The 27906-nt window shown below is 35.0% G+C and overlaps 2 protein-coding genes across 9 annotated transcripts in view; one reads left to right on the top strand and one right to left on the bottom strand.

The window, feature by feature from the left end:
* Nucleotides 1-8268, top strand: part of LOC141378043 (nucleoprotein TPR-like) — a 37695-nt gene extending 29427 nt beyond the window's left edge. For both annotated transcript variants that reach the window (XM_073924923.1, XM_073924921.1), the window contains exons 32-40: nucleotides 87-274; nucleotides 1827-1898; nucleotides 1987-2078; nucleotides 2168-2277; nucleotides 5179-5277; nucleotides 5364-5523; nucleotides 5610-5719; nucleotides 7742-7831; nucleotides 8007-8268. In XM_073924923.1, the coding sequence (XP_073781024.1) occupies nucleotides 87-274; nucleotides 1827-1898; nucleotides 1987-2078; nucleotides 2168-2277; nucleotides 5179-5277; nucleotides 5364-5523; nucleotides 5610-5719; nucleotides 7742-7831; nucleotides 8007-8059 (974 nt within the window). In that variant the 3' untranslated portion in view covers nucleotides 8060-8268. The remainder of the gene's footprint in view (nucleotides 1-86; nucleotides 275-1826; nucleotides 1899-1986; nucleotides 2079-2167; nucleotides 2278-5178; nucleotides 5278-5363; nucleotides 5524-5609; nucleotides 5720-7741; nucleotides 7832-8006) is intronic.
* Nucleotides 7883-27906, bottom strand: part of prg4a (proteoglycan 4a) — a 30017-nt gene continuing 9993 nt past the window's right edge. Inside the window, exons 1-15 of one of the 7 annotated variants that reach the window (XM_073912811.1) lie at nucleotides 26149-26508; nucleotides 25920-26012; nucleotides 24549-24657; nucleotides 22230-22346; nucleotides 20072-20185; nucleotides 19815-19868; nucleotides 18601-18666; nucleotides 16962-17066; nucleotides 15785-16003; nucleotides 13145-13219; nucleotides 12903-13042; nucleotides 9912-10068; nucleotides 9740-9844; nucleotides 8766-8894; nucleotides 7883-8407 (exon numbers count right to left, since the gene is read on the bottom strand). In XM_073912811.1, coding sequence (XP_073768912.1) covers nucleotides 8301-8407; nucleotides 8766-8894; nucleotides 9740-9844; nucleotides 9912-10068; nucleotides 12903-13042; nucleotides 13145-13219; nucleotides 15785-16003; nucleotides 16962-17066; nucleotides 18601-18666; nucleotides 19815-19868; nucleotides 20072-20185; nucleotides 22230-22346; nucleotides 24549-24621 — 1461 coding nt within the window. In that variant the 5' untranslated portion in view covers nucleotides 24622-24657; nucleotides 25920-26012; nucleotides 26149-26508 and the 3' untranslated portion in view covers nucleotides 7883-8300. Of the gene's footprint in view, nucleotides 8408-8765; nucleotides 8895-9739; nucleotides 9845-9911; nucleotides 10069-12902; nucleotides 13043-13144; nucleotides 13220-15784; nucleotides 16004-16961; nucleotides 17067-18600; nucleotides 18667-19814; nucleotides 19869-20071; nucleotides 20186-22229; nucleotides 22347-24548; nucleotides 24658-25919; nucleotides 26013-26077; nucleotides 26118-26148; nucleotides 26509-27906 lie in introns of those variants that run through there. The other 6 variants (XM_073912815.1, XM_073912836.1, XM_073912818.1 and 3 more) reach the window with 6 other exon arrangements.

Below are 27906 nucleotides of genomic sequence, written 5' to 3'. Positions count from 1 at the left end.
TACATAATATGACCACTTTCTACATAACTGACAGGTCATTGTCTCTATGAATACTGAAAGAGTAACTTTTCTCTCTGTGTTTTCAGGTGAAGCTAGTGTCAGCACCCTGGAGGCCTTCCCTCTTGAGCCTGTAAGAGAGCACCCGCCGCTGCCCAGCACTACCACCACCTCCCTCGCCCCGCGTCTGCCCCAATCCCCCCGTAGACCACATCACACCCCTCCACCTCGTCTTAATATCCACCCTGTCCCTGAACTTGGACCTCCTATCATGCAGGTATGAACTACACAACGTGTCTGATGCTAAACCAGTCACATGCTGGGTTGTTTATCATTTAATTTTTGTACAATACTGGTGCCCAATCTGTACTTTAAAAATGAGCCAGCGCTTGAAGCAATTTTAGCATTTTGGATGGCATATTTATTTATTGATAACAATATATTAAAAGTTTTCAGTGTAAATCTACAAATATAAGTAAATTTACAATAATAAAAAATAAAACCTTGGCCAGCTAATCCAGTAGATTAACAAGAATAAAAAATCTATTAATAGCACAGTAGTCTGTTTCTTTGGGGTGCTACAATCCAGGGTAGTAAGGGGTTTAAACACAGTTGTGTGGCAACAGTGTTTGAAAATAGCCAGCTTCTAATGGTAAAAATGTATTCATTCTAATCACCCTTGATTTATACTGCAGAAACACTTTGATTGACATTTTCCCTTTGTGTACATGTCATTGTAGGGAGAAGTTCCATCCATTAGTGATGACCTCTTCCTCATTAGCATAGAGAGTCCTGAATAAGAAGCAAACGTCTATCATTAGATTTTTTTGCACTGTAGCTACTGAAAAATAGGGATGTGCCGAGACCATTTTTTTAAAAACCTATCCGATCTCAATATCAAAGTTCTGAGTATTTACTGATACAGATCCAATCCCGATACTGTGCCGTTTTTTATTTTGTTTTATTTTTTACTTAATACACTTACTATAGTTAAGTGATAAACTCAAAAAAATATCTTTTTTTAGTAATTATTACAAATCATTACAAATGGTGGAAAAATTGAGAAAAAAAGGGAGGGCTGTTTGAGGAGAAGATTCTTTTTCAACATCTTTTCTAAACATTTACGGGGCGAGACAGTGGTGCAGTAGGTAGTGCTGTCGCCTCACAGCAAGAAGGTCGCTGGGTCGCTGGTTGGCGTTTCTGTGTGGAGTTTGCATGTTTTCCCTGCCTTCGTGTGGGTTTCCTCTGGGTGCTTCGGTTTCCCCCACAGTCCAAAGACATGTGGTACAGGTGAATTGGGTAGGCTAAATTGTCCGTAGTGCATGAGTGTGTGTGTGAATGTGTGTGTGGATGTTTCTCAGAGATGGGTTGCGGTTGGAAGGGCATACGCTGCGTAAAAACTTGCTGGATAAGTTGGCGGTTCACTCCGCTGTGGCGACCCCGGATTAATAAAGGGACTAATCTGACAAGAAATAATTGATCTTTTACCTTTGCCATGATGGCAGTACATAATATTTTACTAGTATTCATATTCAGCTTAAAGTCATATTTAAAGGCTTTACTAGGTAAGTAGGAGTCATTAGGCAACTCATTGTATATCAATATTTTGTTGAATAGAAAAATATTGCTTATGGGGGCTAATAATATTGACCTTACAATGGTTTAAAAATAAAAAAACAGCTTTTATCCTAGCTGAAATTAAATAAATAAGAAGTTTCTCCAGAAGAAAAAATAGGAAATACTGAAGAGAAAGAAAACTTCTAATTAATTCTGACTACATAATTCACATAACACCAATTTTCTGATCACGCTATTATCATCTTCCACAGAGGCAGTCTGGACAGAGCAGACGACCATCAATGAGTCGCGCACCGCAGCTTACGCCCGGTATTGGAAGCATGGTGAGCAAACTTATGCATTAGCCTCTATAAACATCCTTCACATTGAGTGAGTGAGTGCTTCCAACCACAAATGTTTTGCTTTTCATAGCAACACTTCTTTGATGACGATGACAGAATGGTTCCCAGCACTCCCACTCTTGTGGTGCCACACCGCACAGATGGCTTTGCGGAGGCCATTCAGTGAGTCACCGCAGCCGTTCAGCCTTTTATTAAATGAAGTTTATTAAATGAAATAAACATCAGATATATGATGCATCTCTCTGTCTCAGTTCCCCTCAGGTGGCTGGAGTTCCTCGCTTCCGTTTCGGCCCCCCAGAGGACATGATGCCTCAGGCCAGCTCTTCTCATTCTGACCTGAGCCATCTGGCCACACATGGAGGTGAGCTCAGACACGCTAGCTATGTTTTCAAAGATGTGAATAAGATTTATGTACAAAACAGGAATATCACATAAAACATTTGTAAATAAAGTGCAATCTTCTTCCAACAAATCAAAAAGAACAAATTAGTCACTCAAAAAAACACTCTTTTTAAATGTTTCAAACAAAACTTAAGTACAATCATAGAAAAACATGAGCATTTATAGCAAATAAACAAATGTAAATATTATTCCACTTGCTTTTTGAGCATTGTTGAGAGTGTTCTTACATCCCTATGATTGGACATTATGTTCACATGCTCAACAGAGAGGGCTGCGATTGGCTCTAAAATTGGCAACACTGTATACCGATGAGTAACGTGGACAGTGAAGAATGCGTGGGAACAGTCTATATGCGTGTAATAAAGTGCATTTTGTGCAGCTATCAAAGCTGATCCATATTAGATGCCTTAGAGAAAACTTGCTGTGCAGACACACTCATGTCAGGGTCCACAAGTGTCGCTTTAATAGCAATAGAGGAGAGGAAAAGTTACAGTACAAACATGCCAGCAGTTCAAATGTCCAAATTGAGAGTTTAGAGAGAGAGAGAGAGTGCTTTCATTTTCTCCCTAGAAATAAAAGTGTTTCCTGGTTCTACTGTGCTTCAGTGTCAGCAAACCACTGTACAGTAAACTCTCATGCAGTGAATTGTGCAGTTATCTGCTTTTTAGTTAGTTAGAGCATTTTAATTACTCGACCTCGCCTCGATCAATTGGTATTCTACATAGCGCATACGAGATAAATGTAGTCAGTACGTAATAACTGTTGATGATCTATTAATGTACCAATACCAAATTGTCCACGTCTGCATTGTGGTGCATCGAAAAAATTATTAATTTTGACACCCCTAGTGTATATTGTAGAGTAGAAACTAAATGTATCAGAACTAAGAAATGCTGCGCTACTTGACCTTTTGGATAGTGGTGACTGATAGCACATATATAAAAAAGTATAATTAAAATTCTATTTTGAATACTTTTTATTATATAATGCACACATTTAATATAAATAACTTCTCATTGTTTCGTTTGTTGGAAAAGGACAATATTTGGCCAGGATTCAGCTACATTAGTCCCTTGTTATTCACGAAAGTTACTTTCTAAAAATAACCTGCAATAGGCGAAATCTGCAAAGTTGTTCGCTTTATCTTTTAAAAATGATTATAGATGAACCTTTGTAGAGAAATAAGTCCAATATTATAGAATGAAACCAAAAGATCAAAACCATTTGATCTTCATTTATTTATTCAATAATGGCGCCCTAAAGCTGCGTAACCTCTACCTTTACCATGTCCAAAAATTAGCATCTTCGTCTGCATTTTGGATGTTACTGTAGGTTCCTTTGACTGTGCAGAGCGTTTTGTCAACATTTTGGGGAGAAAACGTGCAAACATTCAATACAGCACTTCAGAGTCACACTGATAGCCATCAAAGATTTATGTAAATTTGGCAAACTGAACACATTCTGTAATGTACAGGCGACATGGCACAGGGAAGATTGATTGACAATGGTCTTGTAGGAAAAAATGAATTTATTTTTAATACTTTTGTGTCTTTATTTTTTATTAGAAAAATGTTTAGACTAACAACATATTAATCAATATTTTTCTGTTGTATAATAGCACATTTGACCTGAAACACTTCCTCTTTTTTACTGTGCTGCATACTTTTTAGTAGAACTGCTGACTTGTGGAAAAAGCAGAATAAGAATAAATTTAGGGTTGTTCCAGACTGCTGTCTGAACATGTCACAAGTTGTCATGATCTTTGTAGAAGTTGTGAAATATATTAAAGATGCACATAATTGTTCAGTTCTGGTATGCAGAGAAGGGTTGCAGAAAGAGGAAGTATGTCTAGGGGTTACAAAGAGCCAAGAGACTGCAGAATGACTGATAAGTGACGTTAAACCAAAACTCCACTTGTTAAGATCAGTTGTGTATATATGCTGGAGTCAGGAAATGTAAGTTAGTTGCGAACCTCTTGAATGTAATTCTTGTATTGCATTAGGGTAACGTAACCCAGAGCTCTGTCATCGAATTATTCATTTGTATCTAATAAATTACTAACATTTTTGGCATTGAAGAAAACCCTCTCCAGACCTTTTCTTATTGAACACGCATGTAATTGGCTAGATATTCCAACAGTCTACCGCCAGTCAGGACGCAGAACACAATGCACTAATCAGGCCGCAGAACACAATGCGCTGTAGAAAAAAAGCATGTCAAATTGCACAAAAAAAAAAATCCCAGAGACTGCGAAAAGTGAACCGCATCATAGCGAGGGATCACTGAATTTGAAAGTCTTACATCTGAGGGTTCAAAAACGAAAAATAACAAAAAAACTAAATGCTGAGAAAATCGTATTTTAAAAGCTGTCCAAAAGAAGTTCTTAGCAAAGTGCATTACTGTCGTCATGGAACATGATCTTTACTTTAAATTGTAACAAGTTTTGTCATAAAATATTTTTTATTATTTTTATTTGGTTATTGCTAAAAACATACTAGTGCTACATAAAAAATCTCACGTTTAATTAATTCTGCAAATGAGTGAAAATCAATCATTAAATTCATTATTACCTTCTAGAACATTCCTTTTCACAAACATTAGGTACTGCCTCCATAGCCAAAATAAAATGACTGAGTTTGCTTCTGTGTATAAATTGCCATTCTGAAGGGCAACTTGTTTTACTGTGGAGGGAAAAAAATTTCTCAGCTTGTAGAAAATCAGTTTCATTTATAAAAATTCATAGTTACAGGATTTTTGTAGTCTTAAAGACATGGGATGAAAATCAATGTTTTACGATATATTATAATTTGAATGGAAATGCAGCTGTTAGATTGAGTGTGTAACTGTGTGTCTCCTGCAGGACTGGGCATGTATGAAAGTCCACTGTTCCTGCCCACTCATGATGAGGAGTCTGGAGGCAGGAGTGTGCCCACCACCCCTCTACAAGTGGCCGCTCCAGGTGAACAGCTGCTCAACTCATGCCCCCTATCCTCATGTTTGGTTTACTTCTGACTGTTTGTATAAAGCTTGGGTTTGTCTTGACAGTGACCGTGTTCACCGAAAGTCACCCGTCGGATGTTTCGGAGACGGCCTCTCAGTCAGTGCCCATGGTAAGCACATCCACCGCCAGCCTGAGTGCACCAGGAGAGGCTGTGCCAGGAGATGATGGAGATGACGTGTTCGTGGCTGAGGCTGAGAGCGAAGGGTGGGCACTTACTACAGTTTCATGATTTGTTCTTGAGTGGTTGAGTGTCTTCCATGTGGTTGTGTAATGTGTGTGTCTGTGTTCAGGGTGAGTAGTGAAGCGTGTCTAGAAAGCCAGTTGGAGCTAGATTCTGCACAACCGGCTGATGATGCCAGTCTTCCCTCCACCAGTCAAGAGCCTACGTCTAGTTCTGCAGGTACACAGCGTTGCTCATATTGCTTTTATTCTTAGTTTGCTTCCTTTCAGTTTTCATCTATTCATTTATTTTTAAATATTTTATGTAACTGTGATAAAACTCTCCAGATATCCACTAAATACATTCCGAAAATAAATATTTTCAAAAGGAAATCTTATATGATAAATTAGCTACATATGAAAGTAAGCATCACCTACTGTTACGTTTTACTATTAGCTACAAGTAGTTGGAGTAGAAAAAAGTATTGAGTTTTCGACTCAAATTTTTACAGGGACTGGGATACCATTGTGTATAAAATGTGCTATATAAATAAACTTGCGTAGTAGTAGTAACAGCAGCAGCGGCGGTGGTGGTTGTAGTAGTAGTAGTAGTAGTAGTAGTAGTAGTGGTGGTGGTTGTTGTTGTAGTAGTAGTAGTAGTAGTAGTAGTAGTAGTAGTGGTGGTGGTGGTATTAGTGGTAGTGGTGATTGTGGTTGTTGTAGTAGTAGTAGTAATGGTGGTGGTGGTTGTAATAGTGGTAGTGGTGATTGGTTGTAGTAGTAGTAATGGTGGTGGTGGTTGTAATAGTGGTAGTGGTGATTGTGGTTGTAGTAGTAGTGGTGGTGGTGGTGGTTGTTGTAGTAGTAGTAGTGGTGGTTGTAATAGTGGTAGTGGTGATTTGTATTAGTAGTAGTGGTTGTTGTTGTAGTAGTAGTGGTGGTGGTGGTGGTGGTTGTTGTTGTTGTTGTTGTAGTGGTTGTAGTATTAGTGGTGGTGGTGGTTGTTGTGGCAGTAGTAGTTGTTGTTGTACCAGTAGTGGAAGTAGTAGTTATAGTAACAATGATAGTTGTAACAATGGTAGTTGTCAATATTAGTGATGGTAGTAGAAGTAAGAATAAGGCTAATAGTAGTAGTAACCGTTATGGTAGAAATAAGTTATGGTATTGTTAGTAACGATAGTAATTGTATTAGTAGTGTTAACAGCAGGAGTAGTAGCATTAATAATAATCAGGATTAATAAGTAACAATGCAGATGTGTGTATTTTTAAAATAAAAAATGCAGAAAAGATACAATATTAATATTAGTATTTATTTTGGAATTTGACCATAGCAGTAATGCCTGTGTTAGCCATGATATTGGGTGCAAAATTAATTATAGTTCTAGAAATAAATAATAATAAGGATAGTAATTGTGTGGGGTTGCCGGAATGGTAATGGACCCTATTCACAAGCTGGTTTTGACTAGTTTAACTGTCATCAGCATCTTTATTCCTTGAAGTTTTTTTTCATAATGTTTTTTTTTTCTCTCTCAAATAATTATATGTACAGTTATAAAGCTATACTTTTGTGTTAAATCATCGTTGCATCAAATAAAAAAAAAAAACTAAATACTGCTTATGCAACATGTTTCTCGTGCAGCATCTTTGGGCGGGACAGTGAATTTGATGTTATTCTCTCTTCTGTCTGCTGTTATCAGTATCACAGTATTCTCCCTCTTTTTTCTCACTGAAAGTCTTGATTACTCTATTATTGACTAACTTTTAATTTCTGAGCAAATGGCCCATTCAGTGGGCTTCAAGTTTATCCAACTATAATGACTTCTCTGCTGCTAAGAAACCCGAAAATGTGAAAAGTCTATTGCGATTATTCTCTGAAAAACTTAACATCATTTTTATGATCAATATTATGATTAACATCATTTATATATATATATATAAAATCCATATACATAGGATATATATATATCATATGTCTCATCCAAGTTATCAGACTTCCTGGGGTTTATATATATATATATATATATATATATATATATATATATATATATATATATATATATATATATATATATATATATATATATATATATATATATATAAAAAATATTTATTAACAATGAATATGTTGAATACTTAACAATGAATATGTTTTAAACCTTATGCAGCCAACATGAATTTAAAAACTACTTGTGACTTTGTACTTTGACACATTTATTTGTTATTGACATCACACATTTGACCTAATTTCAATACGTTTCTTTAGACACTAGCACCAGTAGCGGTCAGGCTAAACCCGCAGGCCGTCTGCTTCCTCAGCACCATCTGCCCCGGAGAAACCAGCTGATCCGGAGAGGTAGGTGGAGCCTGCTACTCTTACTCGTACAGATACACCACACAGACTGCATTTGAAAGCTTTTCTGAGTTTTAATGAAGCAGAGAATATTGTAAATGCATACAGAAGCTTTCAGATTTGTTTTGGAGAAAACTTGTGGAAAAAAAAATATCTTGGTTTTAATTTTTTCTTGTAGGTTTTCCTCGTGGAGGTCGGGGTCGAGGGCTCAGCAGAGGCTCCCCTTTCTAAATCCAGCTGCATTTCCAGCGTCTGCCCGGCAGAAACACTGAGCTCACATCCGTGACTCTTCAAAACCATCAGCTCACTGCTGTTTTATGTTTAATGTTTGGTTTCAGTGTGCTTGAAATCATTGCTTTAGATTTGTTATTTTATATTTTGTGAGTAATCATCCTGATGCTATGTTTTGCTAATAAATGGAGAATCATTCTCGCAGAGCAGCTGCTGGCGCGGTTTGTTTATCGCTGGAGTTTTAGGCGCAGTGGAGCCACTTGGTGATGTCATTCTGCTGTGACGAGTGGCTGGCAGGAGCAGTCAAAGCAGGCAGATCACCGCTAATCTTGACGTTCAAGACTTTAGCTGTAAAAAGCACAGAAATGGAGGTAATAAATGCGCCACTTCAAATGTCATAACTCAATTAATATCAGATTCATTACTATTACACAACTGAATATCACAAACACACTCCACTTTTAGGTATGTCATCTTTGTTGCTACAGTGTGCGTATTCACAAAGTTGCAGTTTTTTGACAGCATGACTAAGTATGGAATCATGGGAGTTGTCGTCTTCATTGCACAAATTGAGTGTTTTGGGCTATTAACGTATGATTTGTGCAAATCGCTCTGGTTGCAAAGCATTTGGAATAATGAAAGTACACAAGTCAGCAATATATATAACACGTCTTGTCCCTTGCAAAACACTTATATTGTCACTTACGCCAGGAGAAAACAAGGTAATCGAAGCCATCAGACTTCCTGGGGTTGGGCATGGACACTGCTGATGACACAGCACTGGGAAAACCCTTCATTTTCAGCTTGATGTTGATCTCCCCTGATAGCTGGATTTCTGTCAAATGATACATAAGCAATCATGAATCGCATTTTATATCTTATTAGTAGTTGTGGTTAACGATATAAGGATTGACTCTTCTCAAAATGAAAATGTGTTCCAAACCTGTATGACAGGTGTGTCCAAACTCTGTGCTGTAGGGCCGGTGTCCTGCAATTTTTAGTTCCAACCCCAATTAAACACACCTGAGCCAGCTAATCAAGCTCTTTTTTGGTGTACTATAAACCTCCAGGCAGGTGTGTTAAAAGAAGTTGGAGCTAAACTGTGCAGGACATTGGCCCTCCAGGACTGAGTTTGGACACCCTCTGCTGTATGAGTTGCTTTTTCCTGAAGATATTTTAAAGAGAGCTGGTCAGGATTTATTTATTTTTTTGTCCTACTATGGAAGTCTATCGATGGCCAGCAACCAGCATTCTTTAAAATATCTTTCGTTATGTTCAACAGAAGAAAGAAACTCATAAAGGTCTGAAACGACATGAGGGAAAATAAATGGAAGTAAATTAAATTTTAAGAAAGTGATCTCCAGTAATCCAGTGAGTGCTGCTAAAATAGAACTTCTATTTATATTTTAATGCTTTATTTTCCCCCATTTTGAGTACTGGTAAATTGAAAGGCTTGTTGTGGGGTGAGAAGAACTAAAACATGTTTATTAATGTTTTATTTCAAGCTGCCACATTTATTTCAGTGGCAGATCATCATTTTATCATTTTCCTTTTTTTTAAAGTGTTCAACCATAACCGAGCCTTTTTTTCCTGGAAAATATGTTTTTTAAATGCCTTCAAAGCACTTATTAATACAAATTATTTACCTTAACTCAGCATTAAAAACTACTTTAAGATTACCTGCTTGTTTGCCATTTTTGGAGGGCTTGTCAGCATTTTTAGACCTCTTCCCACTGCAATTTGGTCCACTTCCAGGAGGAAAAGAGAGTTTCTGAACTTTACCCCCTAAATAGAAAATACAAATTGAAAATGCAAAATAGAAACACATGAGGCAGATGGCTCTATTCAGCACCTTTCTTGAAGAAGTAGACCGATTCGGGCCTCTTTCTGGTGGCTGGGACTGGGAGAGCAGCAGTGATGTCACCGCTGAGCCCACCGAAATCTTGCGACACAGATCTTGGATATCCAGACTCCAAAACCCCATTCTCAAAACTCCAGTAACTGTCACCCTTAGTAAGAGAAAATATACAGTTCAGTCGGTTAGCAAAGTTGTGTAAAATAGTTGATTACTGTACTGTATTTGAGAATTTGCACTTTATTGAGTTAAAAGTACAAGTACTCTGATCTGTAATTGACAACATCTCTAAAGAAAAACTGTTTTTGTTTATTCTTAACATTTTGTTTTCTTTCATATGCACATTAAAGGTGGCTCAGCGGTTCGCACTGTCGCCTCACGGTATGAGTGTGTGTGAATGCGAGTGTGTATTTTTCCCAATACTGGGTTGTGGCTGGAGGGGCATCTGCTGTGTGAAACATATACCTGATGAATAAGATGATGATGCACATTAAATATGATAAACAAATGTGCATGCTTAAAGTGATAGTTCACCCAATTGTGACAATCGTCGCCATTTACTCTTTCACTTGTTTCAAACCTGTATGCATTTCTTTTGTTGAACACAAACGGTATTTTGAAGAAAGCTGGAAACCTGTAACCACTGACTATAATAGTATTTGTTTTTCCTACTATGGAAGTCAATGGCTACAGCTTTCCCACATTTTCAAAATATTGTCTTTTGTGTTTAACAGAATAATAAAAACAATGTTTTTGTTAATTTTGTGTGAACTATCCCTTTAACATGTATGATCAAGTGCATTGTTTTAGCTTGTTATACTGCTTATACAGCTTAAAAAATGTCAATTTAGTGCTACATGATAAATGTAGAATAAAACAAATATCCTAAATCCAGTACATCCACAAACATTTTCAAGTCTCTTAATGTTTTCTGTAGCTTAATTTCTATTAGTTATCTGTTAAGTATACTGGAGTGTTTTTATTCAATCAGTTATTTGATGATTTAAATGTTACAAATCTCCCCAAAGGTTTAAAGGAACATTCTGTGATTTTCCAATAATAAATGGCGTTGAGAAACTGAATGACCCTTTAAATGGATAGAAAATTGACTCAAAAAATAAAAATAAAAACTGTTCCAAACCTTTGAGTCGCATGGCCAAAATCACACTTATGTAAAAAAGAAGCTTTTAATTATAATTAAGTACGTAAGATGTATTTAACCTTTAATTGTTGTCGTTTAGACTATGAATGTTATAAGCCATTGCCATTTTTCGTCCCTACCTCCACTTAATGTGACAAATTACTTTGACATTTATTTTTTGCAAAACATCTACATGGTTAAACGAAAATGTCCCCTCATAATTTGTATTTATTTTTTTTTTTTTTGAAAAAAAAAAAGTACATTGACATCTTAAAGAGCCCGTATCATGGGTTTTTGAAAATGACCTTCCATCCAGTGTGTAATCCACAGCTCCGAGTGAAGTGAAATATCCAGTCAAGGCTTAAATCTGAAAGTGCACCGTGTTCAAAACTATTGATTCATCTATAAAAGAGTCGACTCATTTGTTGCATGTGCAGACCCGGGAAAATTGATACCCCCGGCCCCACCCACAAACACTGTAGAAAGAAAAAGAGGAAAACAAACACTGTAGCAGATCCCGGCTGAATCATGTTGCGAAGACACTGTGCTCTGAGGTGTCAGGGAAAGTTAGTGTCTTTTTCCCTACCTAAATATGGGGCTGTGAAGAGTCAGTGGTTGATGTTTATTTTTGCAAAAATACCTGAGCATTATAGCCCCAACCTTGTGCAGTGTTCCCGTCAATTTTCTGACGAACGCTTTAGCAATCTAGACACTTATATAAAGGGAATTTATCGGCCGTTTGTTAAGAAGAAGGATCAGAAAGACTATTGATGTATTTGACTTTGTCAGAGCTTGACAAGAACCTTACAGTACAAGGTTCATGGATCAGTTTCTTCCTCCATTTCACAAGTGTTAGTAAATGTGATTAAATTGGTTGCCTCCTTGTTTTCTCTAGCTTGCAAATTATGTATTCAATTGTTTTGTTACTTGTAACCACTTGTACTGTATCTGGTTATCTCTTTATATTCTCGTATCACATTAAGAAAACATTAAAAACGCAACGCGTGGCGCTTTGTTTATGGATTTAAATACATTTGTAAGCTTACGATCCACTGCCGTTTGTTGTTGCTAAGGCCACCGTCAGTTGTTTCTACACAGGTGCAGTGGTCAAGTTTTAAATTAGTTCAGCTTTTGCCACTGTGAGGATTAATACTGAATGTGTGTCACGGTAAAGAATAAAGCAATATGCTGGTGTTAAACTGCATTGCTTTAATGCACTCCTGCATTGGACTCACACACACACAACAATCTGGCTACTTCAAAATTGTTGATAAGACGTGGTGGGCATTTCTATCTGTCTCGCTCTAAACGCAGTCGACTAATCACAACAGACTAGATCATCGAACCAATAGGTGGAGTTTAGCATCGCACTAAAGAGGGGTTTGTGAACAAATAAACCACGAAACGAATCATATGGGAGTCGTTGGGATAATTAGGTAAAAATAAATGCTTATTATAAGACCATGAAAGTGTTTTTTGACCTGCATGCATATCAGCCTGTTGTTGGAGACCCCCAAAACCAAAACATGACCCTTTTTAATGCACAATAGGCATAACTTAAGTATTAAACGCTTTATTTTTTACATTTACTTAAGTGTATTTTTGGTCATGCAGCTGGACGGACATCTGCCACAAATAAAACAAATGCTAGAGTAACTGGTGGTTCATTCCTAACCCAAAACAGGCACTAACCCAAAGGGTAGTGAGTGAGGATTTGTGGCCAGATACTTTTAACTTAATTTTCATGTAGTATCTGTATTTTCACTTAAGAGAATCATTTTGTAGTATTTTCTAAACCCACGGTTGCAAATAAAAGTACTGACGTTGTTTTGGATGTTCTCCAGTACCTTGATGATGTAGGTCTTGCCCTGGCAGTTGCAGCGTGTGAAGGCCGTGTCAATGGGTGACGGGACGCCTAGTTCTTCAGTGATTCTGCGAGCAGGACCAGCCCTTCTGGTCTTGGGGTTCAGCAGCCAGAAAAAGTGACCTGGGATGGACAAGACTCACTTAATGTCTCTAATTGAATACTTAAGACATAATGTCTTAACGTTATACCCAAACAGTATGGAGGAAAATGCAGAATGTGTACCTCTGAAAACAATAATGGAGCCGTTGAAAAGAGCAGCCATTCCATCAATGACAACTCCACTGCAGAGATTGAGCCCTGAGGCACAGAGATCAACCTTTAATATCTTTCATCAATATTTTGAAAGAGTTAAGATTTAGGATAATGTTGCCTTTTTAACCAAGCTATGATACAAAAACAATGAAATAAGAAAAGTAAACAAAAGAAGAATAAACACAAACAAACACACAGTAAAAGCTAAATTATTGAGAGAGGTCTGGGTGCAGACTCGGTGCAGTGCAATCTGAGCTGCATCCAATGCTTTTTAATGTGCTCACCTAACCCCACCCCTAACCCTACCCTTCACTGTGACGTTACTCACTCCATTGAGTGCATTGTGTCTGACATTGCATCGCTGAGTGATGCAATCTCAGCTTCCATCATAAAGGCTGCATCCAGATACTATTGAAATTATCAGCATTTTTATTGGTCATGATGACAGGACATAATATTTTAATAGTTAGCCATTATTAATACAGCCCCAACTCAGCATATTCAAATGAGCATGTGATTCTTTCAGTAAAGACACTGGGGTGTCTTGCCATCATCAGTCATCCTGTGAAATTTGAATTCCTTTTTAACTTTTTTACAAGTGCTGTTAAGCGAAGTGATTTTTTTTTCAACGTAATATTTTTAAACCTAATTTCTACTAACAAATTTATTTAGTCTCAGTAAATAATGTTGTTTATCCCTTTAACCGCCCCACCAAGAAAATAAATGTTGGATTGCATTTCTTAATTCCTAATGTCCCTAGTTAACACACTCAATGCATTTTTCCCCCAACACATCCGTCTTTCCGATGAGATGTTATACTGAGGTCATGACTCTCTGTGGTTATAAAAAATCCCATGGCACTTTATGTAAAGATCAGGGGTGTAACCCCGGTGTCCTGGCCAAATTCCTTCCATTAGCCCTTCCTTCCATCAGCCCTTAGGCTTCAACGAATGATCATCCTTTGATTGACAATATTTTAACTAAAGTTCAACTACAAAATCAGTTTTATCACATCATTTTTTGCTGGGTTCCTGGACATGTCGGACTTTTAGGCAATGAGCGAGCTGATGCAGCTGCTAAAGATGCTTTGAAGCAAGTAGTGAACAAATGCCAAATTCCTCCGTCAGAGATGAAACCTTTTATCAACGCTTACATTTTAAACAAGTGGCAAAAGGAATGGGATGCATTAGAAAACAATAAATTACATGAAATCCAACCTCAAGTTTCACACAGAATTTTAAGACATTTTAAGAATCGATTTGATCAAGTAGTTTTTACCAGATGTCATATTGGGCATACGAGAATAACACATGGTTTTTTGCTTCAAGGTGAAAACCCTACTCAGTGTTTGTGCTGCATAACTCCTCTTACTATAAAACATATTTTACTGGACTGTCCTGTTTTTACTGATTCCAGAAGGACTTTTTATGAATTTAACTCTTTGAAGGACATTTTTGACAAAGTGAAACCAGAAAAGATTTTCGAATTTTTATCATGTATTAACACAAAAAATCTTATTTAATTTATGTTTGTTTTGTTTGTTGATTTTTAAATTGTATATTTATTGTTGAAAGATTCCTGCCATGAAGATAGCCTTGGGTGCTGACATGGCACTAAATAAAAAATACATACATACCATCAGCCCTTAGGCCTCCCAAACATCCCCATCCACCGAACTGGCTCTATCAATGACCAATTTATTTAAAACCAGAATCAAAATAAAACAAAATTTTTGAATGCTAAATCATTTTTATTTTATTGAAATACGTCATAAAATTTTAAATTCTCATTTAACAATGAATAACTGTTCTTGTTTGTTTTTTTTCAATAAAACCAAAATCAAGTGTAGTAGCACAACATGATTATGTTTTTATTTTTTTATTTTGTAAACCAAAAATGCTGTGTGTGTAAACCATCATTTAAAAGTCATTCTTTAAATGACTTTAACAGTCATTTATTAGTTAATAAAAATATTTGAAAAAGAATCAAAATTTCACAGCAGGTCTAATAATTTTGCCTTTAGAATATGAATATGTTAAATAATTATAATAAATCATTAAAAATATTTCGAAATGCTGGTGTTCATTTTAAATGTATGAGCAATTTTTATACCTTTTTTTCTTAACACAATTAAACTGGTAACTAACAAGCATTTGACACTAAAGATATTTATTATGTTAAATAATGCAATTTCAATGCATCTTCAGTTTTTGACTTTGAGAAAAATAAAAAAAATTGGGCACTCTCAGAAATAAAGGTGCACAGGCGGACAATGAGGCAACATCGTTTCGAAAGGCGTTTGTAGGTTCCATATTAATACCTTAGAGGTACATATTACACAAGACGATAGTGTATCTTTGAAACATTTAAGTGCTAATATGTATCCTACCTTTAAAGTACCAAAAATGTACACTTTAGGTACAAAAATACATCTTTTGAAAATGTAGGAAAAAATAACTGAATTATTTTTCAGAAGCAAATAGACTGAGAATGTGAAAGTGAAAGAAAACATGGTAATTTCAAGTTCTCAGTCCATTCGCTTCTAAAAATAACATCTTTTAATAATAAATTATAAATTGTTCATTTTAAATGTATGAGCAATTTTTATACCTGGTCCAGCAGGGCTGCTGTCCGCTGGAGCCTGAGCGATGTCTGCAGGAATGCTGGGTCTGCCTGAACTGCTGGATGGCCTGTCTGCTTGCCCGCTGATGGAGAGAGACACCTGCACCGGTACAGCTTGTGGATTCTCAGAGGAAGCCCCTGCTGGCTGGAGGGGAGCAGCAGCATCCGATTCTGCCAGATGAAATTCAGAAGGACTGGAAGACAAACCTGTGACAGTATGTGAGTCGTTCAGTTTATATTCTGAAGCATGTGCTAAAACTTACATTTATTTATTAAGCAGACACTTTCATGCAAATAAAGAAACAAAGAAGCACTTAAAATCACCAGCGAGCAGCAATAAATAAATGCCATGACAAATCTAAGTTTAGCAGTATTTGTGTGTGTAAGTAAAATAAAATGTTTGTAGGTTTGCATTAGGGTTGCACAAATGTACATCATGTTAATATGCAAGATATGCAATATACAGTTGAAGTCAGAATCATTACCCCCCCTGAATTTTTTCACAATCATTAGCCCCCCCCGTTCATCTTTTTCCCCATTTTCTGTTTGAGAAGAATTTTTCAACACATTTCTAGACGTAATAGTTTTAATAACTAATCTCTAAAAACTGATTTATTTTATCTTTGTCATGATGACAGTAACTAATATTTCACTAGATATTTTTCAAGCAACTTCTATACAGCTTAAAGTGACATTTAAAGGCTTAATTAGGTTAACTAGGCAGTTTAGGGTAATTAGCCAAGTTGTTGTATAACGATGTTTTTTTTCTGTAGACTATTGAAAAAAAAAACTAGCTTAAAGGGGCTAATAATTTTGTCTTTAAAATGGTGTTTAAAAAATTAATAACGGCTTTTATTCTAGCCAAAATAAAACAAATAAGACTTTCTCCAGAAGGAAACATATTATCAGACATACTGTGAAAATTTCCTGAATCTGTTAAACATACTTTGGGAAATATTTAATTAAGGAAGAAAAAACAAATTCAAAGGGGGGCTAATATTTCACACTTCAACTTTATGTATCGCTGACACATGTGAAAATTTACATTTATTTTATGCAGGGATTGTAAATTTGAACAAGCAGATGGGGCCTTGCTATCTTTATCCCCACCTCCCCAGTAGTTGTTGTTCTGCTATTGGCTATCTTTTTTTAATCAGTCTGTTACCAGGGATGTCAGAGGCGGACAGAGGAGTATAGGGGCCGTCCTGAGACACATCACCAGCAAGGAACGGAGAGGCAGATGGAGTCATCAAATTATTCAGTCCACTCCCTGAAAAAAAAGTTATAAGCTACTGATAAAAATGAGTTGGTAATTTTTTTCTTAACACAATTAAACTGGTAACTAACAAGCATTTGACACTAAAGATATTTATTATGTTAAATAATGCAATTTCAATGCATCTTCAGTTTTTGACTTTGAGAAAAATAAAAAAAATTGGGCACTCTCAGAAATAAAGGTGCACAGGCGGACAATGAGGCAACATCGTTTCGAAAGGCGTTTGTAGGTTCCATATTAATACCTTAGAGGTACATATTACACAAGACGATAGTGTATCTTTGAAACATTTAAGTGCTAATATGTATCCTACCTTTAAAGTACCAAAAATGTACACTTTAGGTACAAAAATACATCTTTTGAAAATGTAGGAAAAAATAACTGAATTATTTTTCAGAAGCAAATAGACTGAGAATGTGAAAGTGAAAGAAAACATGGTAATTTCAAGTTCTCAGTCCATTCGCTTCTAAAAATAACATCTTTTAATAATAAATAATTTTATTAAATTAAAAACTAAATTTCTCTAAATGTGAGTTTGCATGTTCTCCCCACGTTCGCATGGGTTTCCTCCGCGTACTCCAGTTTCCCCCACAAGTCCAGAGACATGCGGTATAGGTGAATTGGGTAGGCTAAATTGTTTATAGTGTATTAGTGTGAATGAGTGTGTATGGGTGTTTCCCAGGGATGGATTGCAGCTGGAAGGGCATCCGCTGCATAAAACATGTGCTGGATAAGTTGGCAGTTCATTCCGCTGTGGCGACCCCAGGTTAATAAAGGGAATAAGCCAAAAAGAAACTAAATGAATGAATGAGTTTCTCTAAATGTGTCACTGTTGAACAGCCCAAATTCAGGACACACACAGTTTTTAACCAAATTAATACTATTTACTCAATTCAATTCAGCTTTATTTGTATAGCGCTTTTACAAGTAGATTGTGTCAAAGCAGCTTCACATAAATGTTCATAGTAACAGGATCAGGGTAGTTCAGTTTTTAGTGTTTAAGTTTAGTTTAGCTCAGTTAAGTGTGGTTTGAAGTCATTATTGAGAGTCCAAACACTGAAGAGCAAATTCATTGATGAGTAGCTTTTCAGATCCTGAACCATGCAAGCCAGTGGCGACAGCGGAGAGGGAAAAAAACTTCACCAATAGGAGAGTGAAGAAAAAAAACCTTGAGCATAAATCTTTCAAACTACGACTTTCAAATTAAACGTGAACAATGTTTCATGTTTTAATGGTGCATCATTATGCATACATATTCACGTTTATAATCAAAATGTACTAAACATTTAGTTTATTTCATTAAGTCAAAAATTTAAAAACATTGAGTCAAAAACAGACCTAAATGCATAATCCTTTATAATTCATAAAAAAATGTGTGTGCTAAATCAGGATATTAGATTTCAGGAGGATCATAAGAGAGGAAAGACAAATAAATACAGATTAAGAGTATAAAAGATTCTTTCAAAGAAAAGAATACACATAAGGTTTTATATAACCATAGTACACATATATTTTGATGTGAGCTCACCATATCTCATCACATCTGGGTTTTGCTGAGCTGCAAGACATGCTGCAATACACTCCTCAGTATAATCTACAAAACAGCAAACAAAAATACATGTTGTCTTTATTCAGTCTAAAATGAATATAAACTAAGTACTACAGGGGCTCCAGTCAGAATGCATCCCCACTGTTTCTTATTTCAAGAAGAAAGAATACAAATCTGTTAAAGGATGACTGCTGCTTGATATTTACTCATAATTCATTGTCAGATTCACTCTTTATGATCCATCTTGATCTCCAAAATGAAACGTATCTGCACCTTTCACCTCACTCTCACGATCGTCTGAAAGTTCTTAGAGGCTCACATAGGCTTCAGATCAGGAATCTTTGCTGTAATTAGCTTTCTGAGTATTAGTGAGCACTTAAATCACTGTAATTCCTATTGTTCTGGATTAGAATCTGCTCTGAAGTAGGAACTAAATTAGTTCCACAAATGGTGTTCCTAGTACATGACTTATAGCAGGTACTTCGATCAATAGTTCTAGAACTATATAAAAATAAGTTCTTCTGGTGTGAAAGCCCTTATAATGACTTTCTGCACAGCACCTAGAGAAGGGGTTCCCAAAATTTCCAGCCCATGAACTCCATAGTAACAATGTCAGTGACTTGCGACCCCCACTATTTTTGAAGGTGGTAATAAACATAAACAATCAACACGCAATGGCTCACCCACATCAATAGGCCTATATAAACACAAGCATGTTGACAGCACAAAAAAGTGCAGCTGTCTAATTTTTGTATAGTCAATCATTCATTTCTTTAATTTAACCTCATCTAATTAGATTTGTGGGATCTGCTGCAATTGACGAGATTGCTGTGTTGTTAATCTAGCGTAAAAACCCCATGGGTCATGAAAAAAATATATATCGAAAAGGCCAATAGCTTTTTATTAGCATTTTGTATTTTTAATATAACTATAACAAAAATCGTCTGTAGGTTATGAATAAAATATGGCAATTTTAATAGATTATTAAAACTTTAATAGACTATTAAAATGTATTCGATTTTTGGAAATTACCAAGAGACACCCTCTCATTGTCCACGACCTCTACTTTGAGAACCACTGATTTAGAGTTTCTACTACACCCATTCAGCCCTAAAGGCTCCCAAAAGCTGCTTAAAACAAACAAATCTGTAGTTGTAATGAAAGGAGAATCAAATAAACATAAAAAAAAACACCTGCTGGTTTGTTTGGTTTGGAGCTTCTTGGAGCTTGCAAATGGGAGAAAGCATCTGAAAAAGACAAGAATGCAGTCAAAACAGACAGACAACTGAAATATGAGTTTTTTGTTTACATTTTTGTCCATTAGAATGTGTCTTTTTTTAATGAATTTATCATACATTTGTAGAAGTAAAAATTCAACGTTTGCTAATAATCATTAGTTTTCTGGGTCAGTAAAGTCGTGAAGAGTGTAAGTTAATAAATGTCATCATACCGCAGTGTGTGCTGTAGTCTGGGCAGCAGGAGTTGTGGAGAACACAGCCAGAATCACACTCACACTGACGGCCACGGCGGAACGGCTCACCACAGCGACCTCTGCAGGACTCACCTGACAATTACACAACAATTATAGATCAAACAAATCTAGTATTTCACATATTAAATATAAATTTCTCAAGGATTTTATTCTGTCAATGTTGAAAACTGGTAATCACTGACATCCATAGTACGAAAAACTAATTGAAATCAATGGTTATCGGTTTCCTGCTTTCTTTAAAATAACTTCTATTAGTGAAGGGTAAGAAAATGATGAGAGGCTGCATTATGCCCTAAAATAAATGCATCCAAAAAATGTTCTTCTTTAAAGCCAGTTGCATGAACACAGACAACACATTAGGACATTATTTATGAGATGCAAATTGGGACAGAGCATTTGTCAAACAAACTATTTTGAAAAAGTCACCCAAGTTAACCAATTGCTGCAACTTACTTAAAGTTACAACCAGTGTTTTTATAACCAGACAAACTTATTAAATTTAGGAATCAGCCCCAGGTTACACAAATCTATCTGCTGTGAAGTCTTTAATAATTTCACTAAAGTAAAAAATATGACAGTCTCTTGAGCCAAATGACAGATTTCTTCACAGTTTTTATACTTCTTTAAACTGTCTGCTCCACCAAATGGTTGACCATATTTTGACTGTTTTTAATAACGACTGTTAAGGTCATTTAAAGTATGTCTGTTTTAAATAATGATTTACACACGCAGCATTGTTGGTCTATGAAAACAACAACAACAAAAATGTTGCTCACTTGTTTTCTTTATTTCTTTATTTTTTACAATAAAACCACAATCATGTTAAATGAGAATCTGAAATATTTTATTGCATACTTATAAAAATAAAGAGGATTTAGTATTTAAAACTGTTTTATTCAGATGAAATATTTGTAAATGAATTTGTCTTACACTTCATATTTTCAGATTTTCATAGTATTAATGCTGGTACTTTTACTGACATCTACCATTTGATAAAGGTTGATATTTTAGAAATTATAGGGTGTGTTGAAAAAAAAATGCAATGATTGTGTTAACTAGTGACATTAGGAGTTAAGAGATACAATCCAAATATTTTTTTTTTCTTGGTGGGGCAGTTAAAGGGTTAAAAAATGTTTAAAACGACATTTTAATATATAGTCTCTAAATTATACGAAGACTTAAAAGCTTTATTCATTCACTCCTTTTCTTTTCGGCTTAGCCCCTTTTTTTATCCTGGGTCGCCACAGCAGAATGAACTGCCACTTTATATGCTTTATATGCTTTACACAACAGATGTCCTTCCAGCCGCAACCCATCACTGGGAAACATCCACAAACACTCTTTCACACAGATAAACTACGGACAATTTAGCCTTCCCAATTCACCTGTACGTCATGTTTTAAGACTTTGGGGGAAACCGGAGCATCCAGAGGAAACCCACACCAACAGGGAGAGAACATGCAAACTCCACACAGAAATGCCAACTGATCAAGCAGAGGCTCGAACCAGCGACCTTCTTGCTGTGAGGCAAACGTGCTAGCCACTGCGCCACTTAAAAGCGTTATACGTCAATATGGTATAGTACAAAACAGTTTTTTCTTTTGGAATTTGTCTAAAAGTTCCATAAACATCCACTGAAAAATAAATAACAAATATAAAGCAATAAATAAAAAAAATATATATATTTTTATTATTATTTTTTTATATTTTGTATAATTCAGTTAAAATTATCCTGTCTCTTCAAGTTAAAACAAATTATAACATTGAAAAATTATTGAAAAAAACTAACATTGAATAATTACAGTACAATCATAAAATCTTATTTGTATTTTTATTAAAATATAATACGAGAATACATTTTTGAATTAAAATTTGTGAACTGGATAGGGAACTGAAGAAAAAGGTTTTCAATGAATGTTGTAAACAAAAATATCATTAGTTAATTTGATTAATACCTTCAAATTACCACCCTTCTAATAGCACCCACCCATCCCATTTATAGGTGGAGATACATAGATAGATGTTTTTATTTACTATTTTACAAATATTCACCAATATGTAAGCTAGTAACAAAACAGTGACTAAAAAAAATGTAGGAATGTGGTGAGGCACTTACTGGCGGTGCAGATGTCCTCAAAATCCTTGCAGCACTCGCCATGAACAAAACAGTTGTAATCACAGTTGCAGATGTGTCCACGGCTGAACTGCTCTCCACATCTGCCCACACAGCTGCCTGCGCAAAAAACAACACATCATTCATTAATCCATTATTGAGGAAATAAACTTAATTAACAAGTGAAAAGGTTGCAAGCATAACATGATAACTTCCTGTACTTAATAGCTCAAAAAAATCATATTCTAACTCAAAGGCAGTTCAGTATTGAAAGAGAATCATTTGTACACATGCCCAATATTATAATAGTCTTAAATCACAAAGTGCAATGTTCATATTTATTTGAGTTTTCCAATTAAGTCTCCCATTCATTCAAAGGTAAACCGGAACTAAAAAAAAAAAAAAAAAAATATATATATATATATATATATATATATATATTTTTTTTTTATTGAATACAAGAATAATAACATCACTGCATTGAAGAAAAAAATACAATAACAAAAAATAAGAAAGAAGACAGAGAGAAAAAAAAAATACACAGCCTCAAACATTAACAAAAAAGATTGTCATAAGCTTTAAGAAACTTATTATTTTTCTTATTATTAATAAGCTTAAGAGATTCAATATTATACGAAATTTCAACAAGGAAAGTATTAAAAACAGGTATTGTTTTTAGAAACGTATTTTTGTGTATAAAAAATTTACAGTGTAACACAAAAAAATTTACAATAAGATCGAGAGCATGACCATCATCCAAGAAAAACAGAAATATATCTTTTATAGACAAATTTAAATCATGTTTAAAAATGGATGATAAATAAAAAGTAATGTCATTCCAAAGATGTTTAATGTGAGTGCAACTATAGAATAAGTGAAATAAAGTCTCTTCATGTGTATTGCAGAAAGTACACAAATTAGATATATCAAAATAATTCGCAATTTGGGAATTTGTAGGATAAACATTATGCAAGATCTTAAAATGTATCTCTCTTATTTTGTTGGATATGCTGAATTTTTCAGGTAATAACCATGCTCTCTTCCATTGAATACAGTCAAAGAAGTTGGTCCAAAAAAATTTACATCTTGGGGTGGTATATACAGAGTAATGTAACAATTGTCTGACATGTCTGTTGTCACATTTTGTATCAAAAAAAGACACTCTATCCAAAAAAAGTTTAGGCATAATTGTTTCCCTCTCATTAAAGTAAAGAAAAGTTTTAAATAAATGCACATAACTTTGTGACAAACTCTTTATAACACAGTTGAAGGATTTAGCTGGCAAAGGGAAGTTATACAATGTCATAAATTCTTCATATTCCAAAATATTGCCATCATTTTTAAAAACCACTTATTAATAAAAAGAGATTTCCCACGAGTTAAGACATTAGAGTTGTTCCAAAGAATTTCTTTGTGTGGGGAAAAATTGTGCACGTAACACAATTTCCAAGCAAGTAAAGCTTGTTTGTGAAAGTTAGAGAGGGAGATTGGCAATTTAGAAGGGATGAAATTACATTTTAAAAGAAAGTCTAAACCACCTAATTTATCAAATATAACATTGGGGATATGGTACCAAATTGATTTATTACTACGGAGACATCTTTGTAGCCAATTTATTCTAAATGAGCTAATTAAATCTTTGAAATTTAAAACCTCTAATCCACCCTCTGAGCGCCTATTAGATAAGACTGATTTTCTAATTTTATGGGTTTTATTCTTCCATATGAAGTTCAATAACACTTTATTTACATTATCAGCAATTTTGTCACTGATAAAAAGAGACATCGCAGGATAAACACAACGAGACAGCCCTACAGCTTTAGATATAAGTACCCTGCCATAAATGGATAAGTCACGTTGAAGCCATGAATTAAAGATAATTCTAGTTTTTGAAATTTTAGGTGAAAAATTCAGATTTTGACGAGATAATTTGTCTTTAGTAAGGAAAATCCCCAGGTACTTCACACAATCTTTAACAGGTATGTTGTGTATAAGGGATTGCTGTGTATCATAGAGACAAAAAATTTCACACTTTGTAAGATTTAAATATAATCCTGAGGCTTCAGAAAAAGATTGAATAATACTAAGACTTGAAGGAATTTGAGTTTGATCTTTAAGAAATAAAGTGGTATCGTCAGCAAGTTGAGAAATTTTAAATTCTTTGTCAAACAAAGTGAGACCTTTCAAATTTGGGTTTTGTAGGATATTAAGAGATACCGGAACTAAAAATACACTGTGTTGCCGATGGGGGAAGTGACGTCGTTGTGAAAAGGGTCTATTCAAAGCAGAACTGGCAAAAAAATGCAGAAAACAGCGACTCACCCTGAGCAGCAGACGACGGCAGGACAGTACAGAGCAGAGCCAGAAGAGACCAAAGCACGGTCAGTCCAGTCATAATGGCACTCAATCACACAAACACCTGTATATCTGACTGACAGAGACAACATCGTCACTAAACCTTGAAGCCTGTCTTTCTGAAAGCTGCTTGACTAAAACATGAACAAAATGAAAACACCCATGTCACAATCAAGCCAGTATAACGTGAAAGTCTACTGAAACTGTACTGTTTAAATGGAAACCCAAAACAGTATCAGCCCACATGAAAAAAAATACTACAGTGTTTTCTAAACATACTATAGTGAAGTGTGTATTATAGTATTTACAACTATGTTAGTTAATGCTACAGCATACAGTACAGTAGATTAAACTAGTGAACTTATAAACTAATAAAACAGCACTTTCATTTAGATTTAGTTTAGATTTACTGCATTAAACTGTGTCATTGTACTAAAGCTGTATAAAACTGCAATATACAGTACACCATCACAACAGATTAAATCTAATAATTGTTATTATAATTCTAAAACATTTAAATATTTACTGTAAATAACTTTTAATTACTTTTTTTTCATGCGAACAGTATAATCTGCATAACGTGACCTACATGTTTTGACCGTGTAGCCAGAATATGACACTGTTTCTCCACACACTGTTGTTTATAAACAAGCATTTATTAGTACAATGTAAGTAGCAAATATCAACTATAATGGTTTAATGTAATATACCACATATTGTTTTTCAGTCCTGACTTGTTGTTTTTGTAAATGTAGGTTACAGTTTATTTACAATTTTGGAAAAAAGCACAGACAATTAAAACAACAATCAATTACAAAAATCCACCATTTTATCACAGGCTATACAACTGCAGTATTCTTTTTTTAAACTATAGTGCTGTAAAACCATGGTTCATTTGTTGTTGTTGTGGTTTTATTACAAAATATCTTCTTTTTTTAGGTAAAATGCCTTAATGAAAAATGTAACTTTGAGCATACATCATCAATTAAGAACTGATAATAAGGCAAAATAAAGCATCAAGTGTGTCATACTTCATGATTTATTCCATTATTCTTATGATAAACATAACATACCTTTTGATGAGGTCTAATTATGTCATAACATTAGTACAAATTAAGCTTCAATTTATAAATTCTTGTTTCTAGCATTGTATCCAGGATTTCATATGCTCACTGCTCCTCATAAAGGGTTTTAATATTATATACACATTTACAATAATCTAAAAGCAGATAATAATGTTAATATCACCACGCTCTAACAACCTTTTAGACAAAATTACCCTAAAATGACAAATGTCACTGTGCAAAATCTGAATGTTAAATGCAGTAAAAGACTCACCAAAGAGAAATGTCTGTTGAAATGTCTGAATCTTGTTTTGTCCTTCTGGGTTCTCGTCTCTCTCTTTTATATCATATGACAGCTGGATTTCTCCTGTTAACCAGAAAATGTAATTAAGCACCCAGCCCAATTAAAGGATGATGATGTAAAGATCTCACCTCCCACACACAGCCAACTAAATCATATCTATGTCATTGTACAACTTTGCATCCCTGTAAGCCACACATACCTGTATACACACACTTTGAGTTTTTATGTTTAATAAGGACTTCAAATAGATATAATAATTATTGTACAGGCTGAATATATGCTAACTCTATACATCAAATCCAAGCCTCACAGAAAACATTCTGCAATTTTAGTTTTTCATGATACTTCATTCTGTATCATTTATGAGCCTTTTTTTCTCATGGGGACCTATAAATAAAATAATAAATCTCCCCACAAAGTCAAAAATTAAGGTTACCACAACATAGTTAATATACCACACACACACACACACACACACACACACACACACACACACACACACACACACACACACACACACACACACACACACACACACACACACACACAAACACTGCTGTGACAAGAGTCAGTGACCTCTGTTAAAATGTCCTCGGATCTCAATGTTCTTTATTTGAGATTGATGGTTAATTTAATTTTTTTTTATTGTCGCTATTAAACTTTCAGTGTCCAGTGGGTCTGATACTGGATTTGAGTGCTTAAATGTTCCTAATGTGGTCAGAATGAAGCTTTTTAATCAAATTCAGAGAAACCAAAACATGTCATTGCAGGGGTTGTGTTTCCCCATGGCTTGATTTAGTTGTCACAGATGGTGTTTGACCTTTCCAATGTCCTCGTGAAAATTAAACGACGTTCAACCAAGCTGTAGCCTTGTAGCTTTTTTTGTTTTTGTTTGTTTGTTTAAAGGAATTAAATAAGAATTTAAATTGATGTATGTAAGAGCAGTACAAAAACAACCAAACAATTTGAACTATTATGAATATATATATATATATATAGTTGAAGTCAGAATTATTAGCCCCCCTGAATTATTAGCTCCCTGTTTATTTTTCTCCCCAATTTTTGTTCAACTGAGATTTTTTTTTTCAACACATCTCTAAACATAACAGTTTTGATAACTTATCTCTAATAACTGATTTATTTTATCTTTGCCATGATGACAGTAAATAATATTTGACTAGATATTTTTCAAGACACTTCTGTACAGCTTAAAGTGTACAGCTTAAATTAGGTTAACTAGGCAGGTTAGGGTCATTAGGCAAACTATTGTATTATGATGGTTTGTTCTGTAGATGATCAAACATTATATAGCTTAAAGGGGCTAATAATTTTGACCTTAAAATGGTGTTTGAAAAATTAAAAACTGCTTTTATTCTAGCCGAAATAAAACAAATAAGACTATCTCCAGAAGAAAAAAATATTATCAGACATACTGTGAAAATTTCCTTGCTCTGGTAAACATTTGAGAAATGTTTAAAAAAGAAAACAAATTCAAAGGCGGGCTAATAATTCTAACTTTAACTGTATACATCGAAACAATATTATGTTTTGAAAGGGAATTGGATCTTGTCTCATTACATTCAGAACATGATTACATGAATTGTGTACAATATTTTTAATTTACAATGACCAATCCTCACAAAAACATCTAGTATGATCAGTGAATATTAATATAATATCCCAACTGCGTCACAGTCTGGTATGGAAGCTGCTCTGTTGCTGAGTGTAAGGCACTGCAGCGAATGGTGAAAGCTGCCCAACGCATCTCAGGGACCACATTCCCAGCCATAGAAGACATCCAGAAGAAACACTGTCTGCGCCAAGCACGCAGTATTCATAAGGACACCTCTCACCCTGCTCACAGACGGTTTTCTCTCCTGCTCTCCGGCAGGCGCTTCAGACTCCCCCTGACAAATACCAGCAGACTGAGGAACAGCTTTGTCCCTTTTTAACTCTG

Source organism: Danio rerio, chromosome 2 (genome assembly GCF_049306965.1).
Source record: "Danio rerio strain Tuebingen ecotype United States chromosome 2, GRCz12tu, whole genome shotgun sequence".
Classification (NCBI taxonomy): domain Eukaryota; kingdom Metazoa; phylum Chordata; class Actinopteri; order Cypriniformes; family Danionidae; genus Danio; species Danio rerio.
The sequence above is the reverse complement of the archived record's forward strand: the minus strand, read 5'-3'. Positions and strand labels throughout refer to the sequence as shown.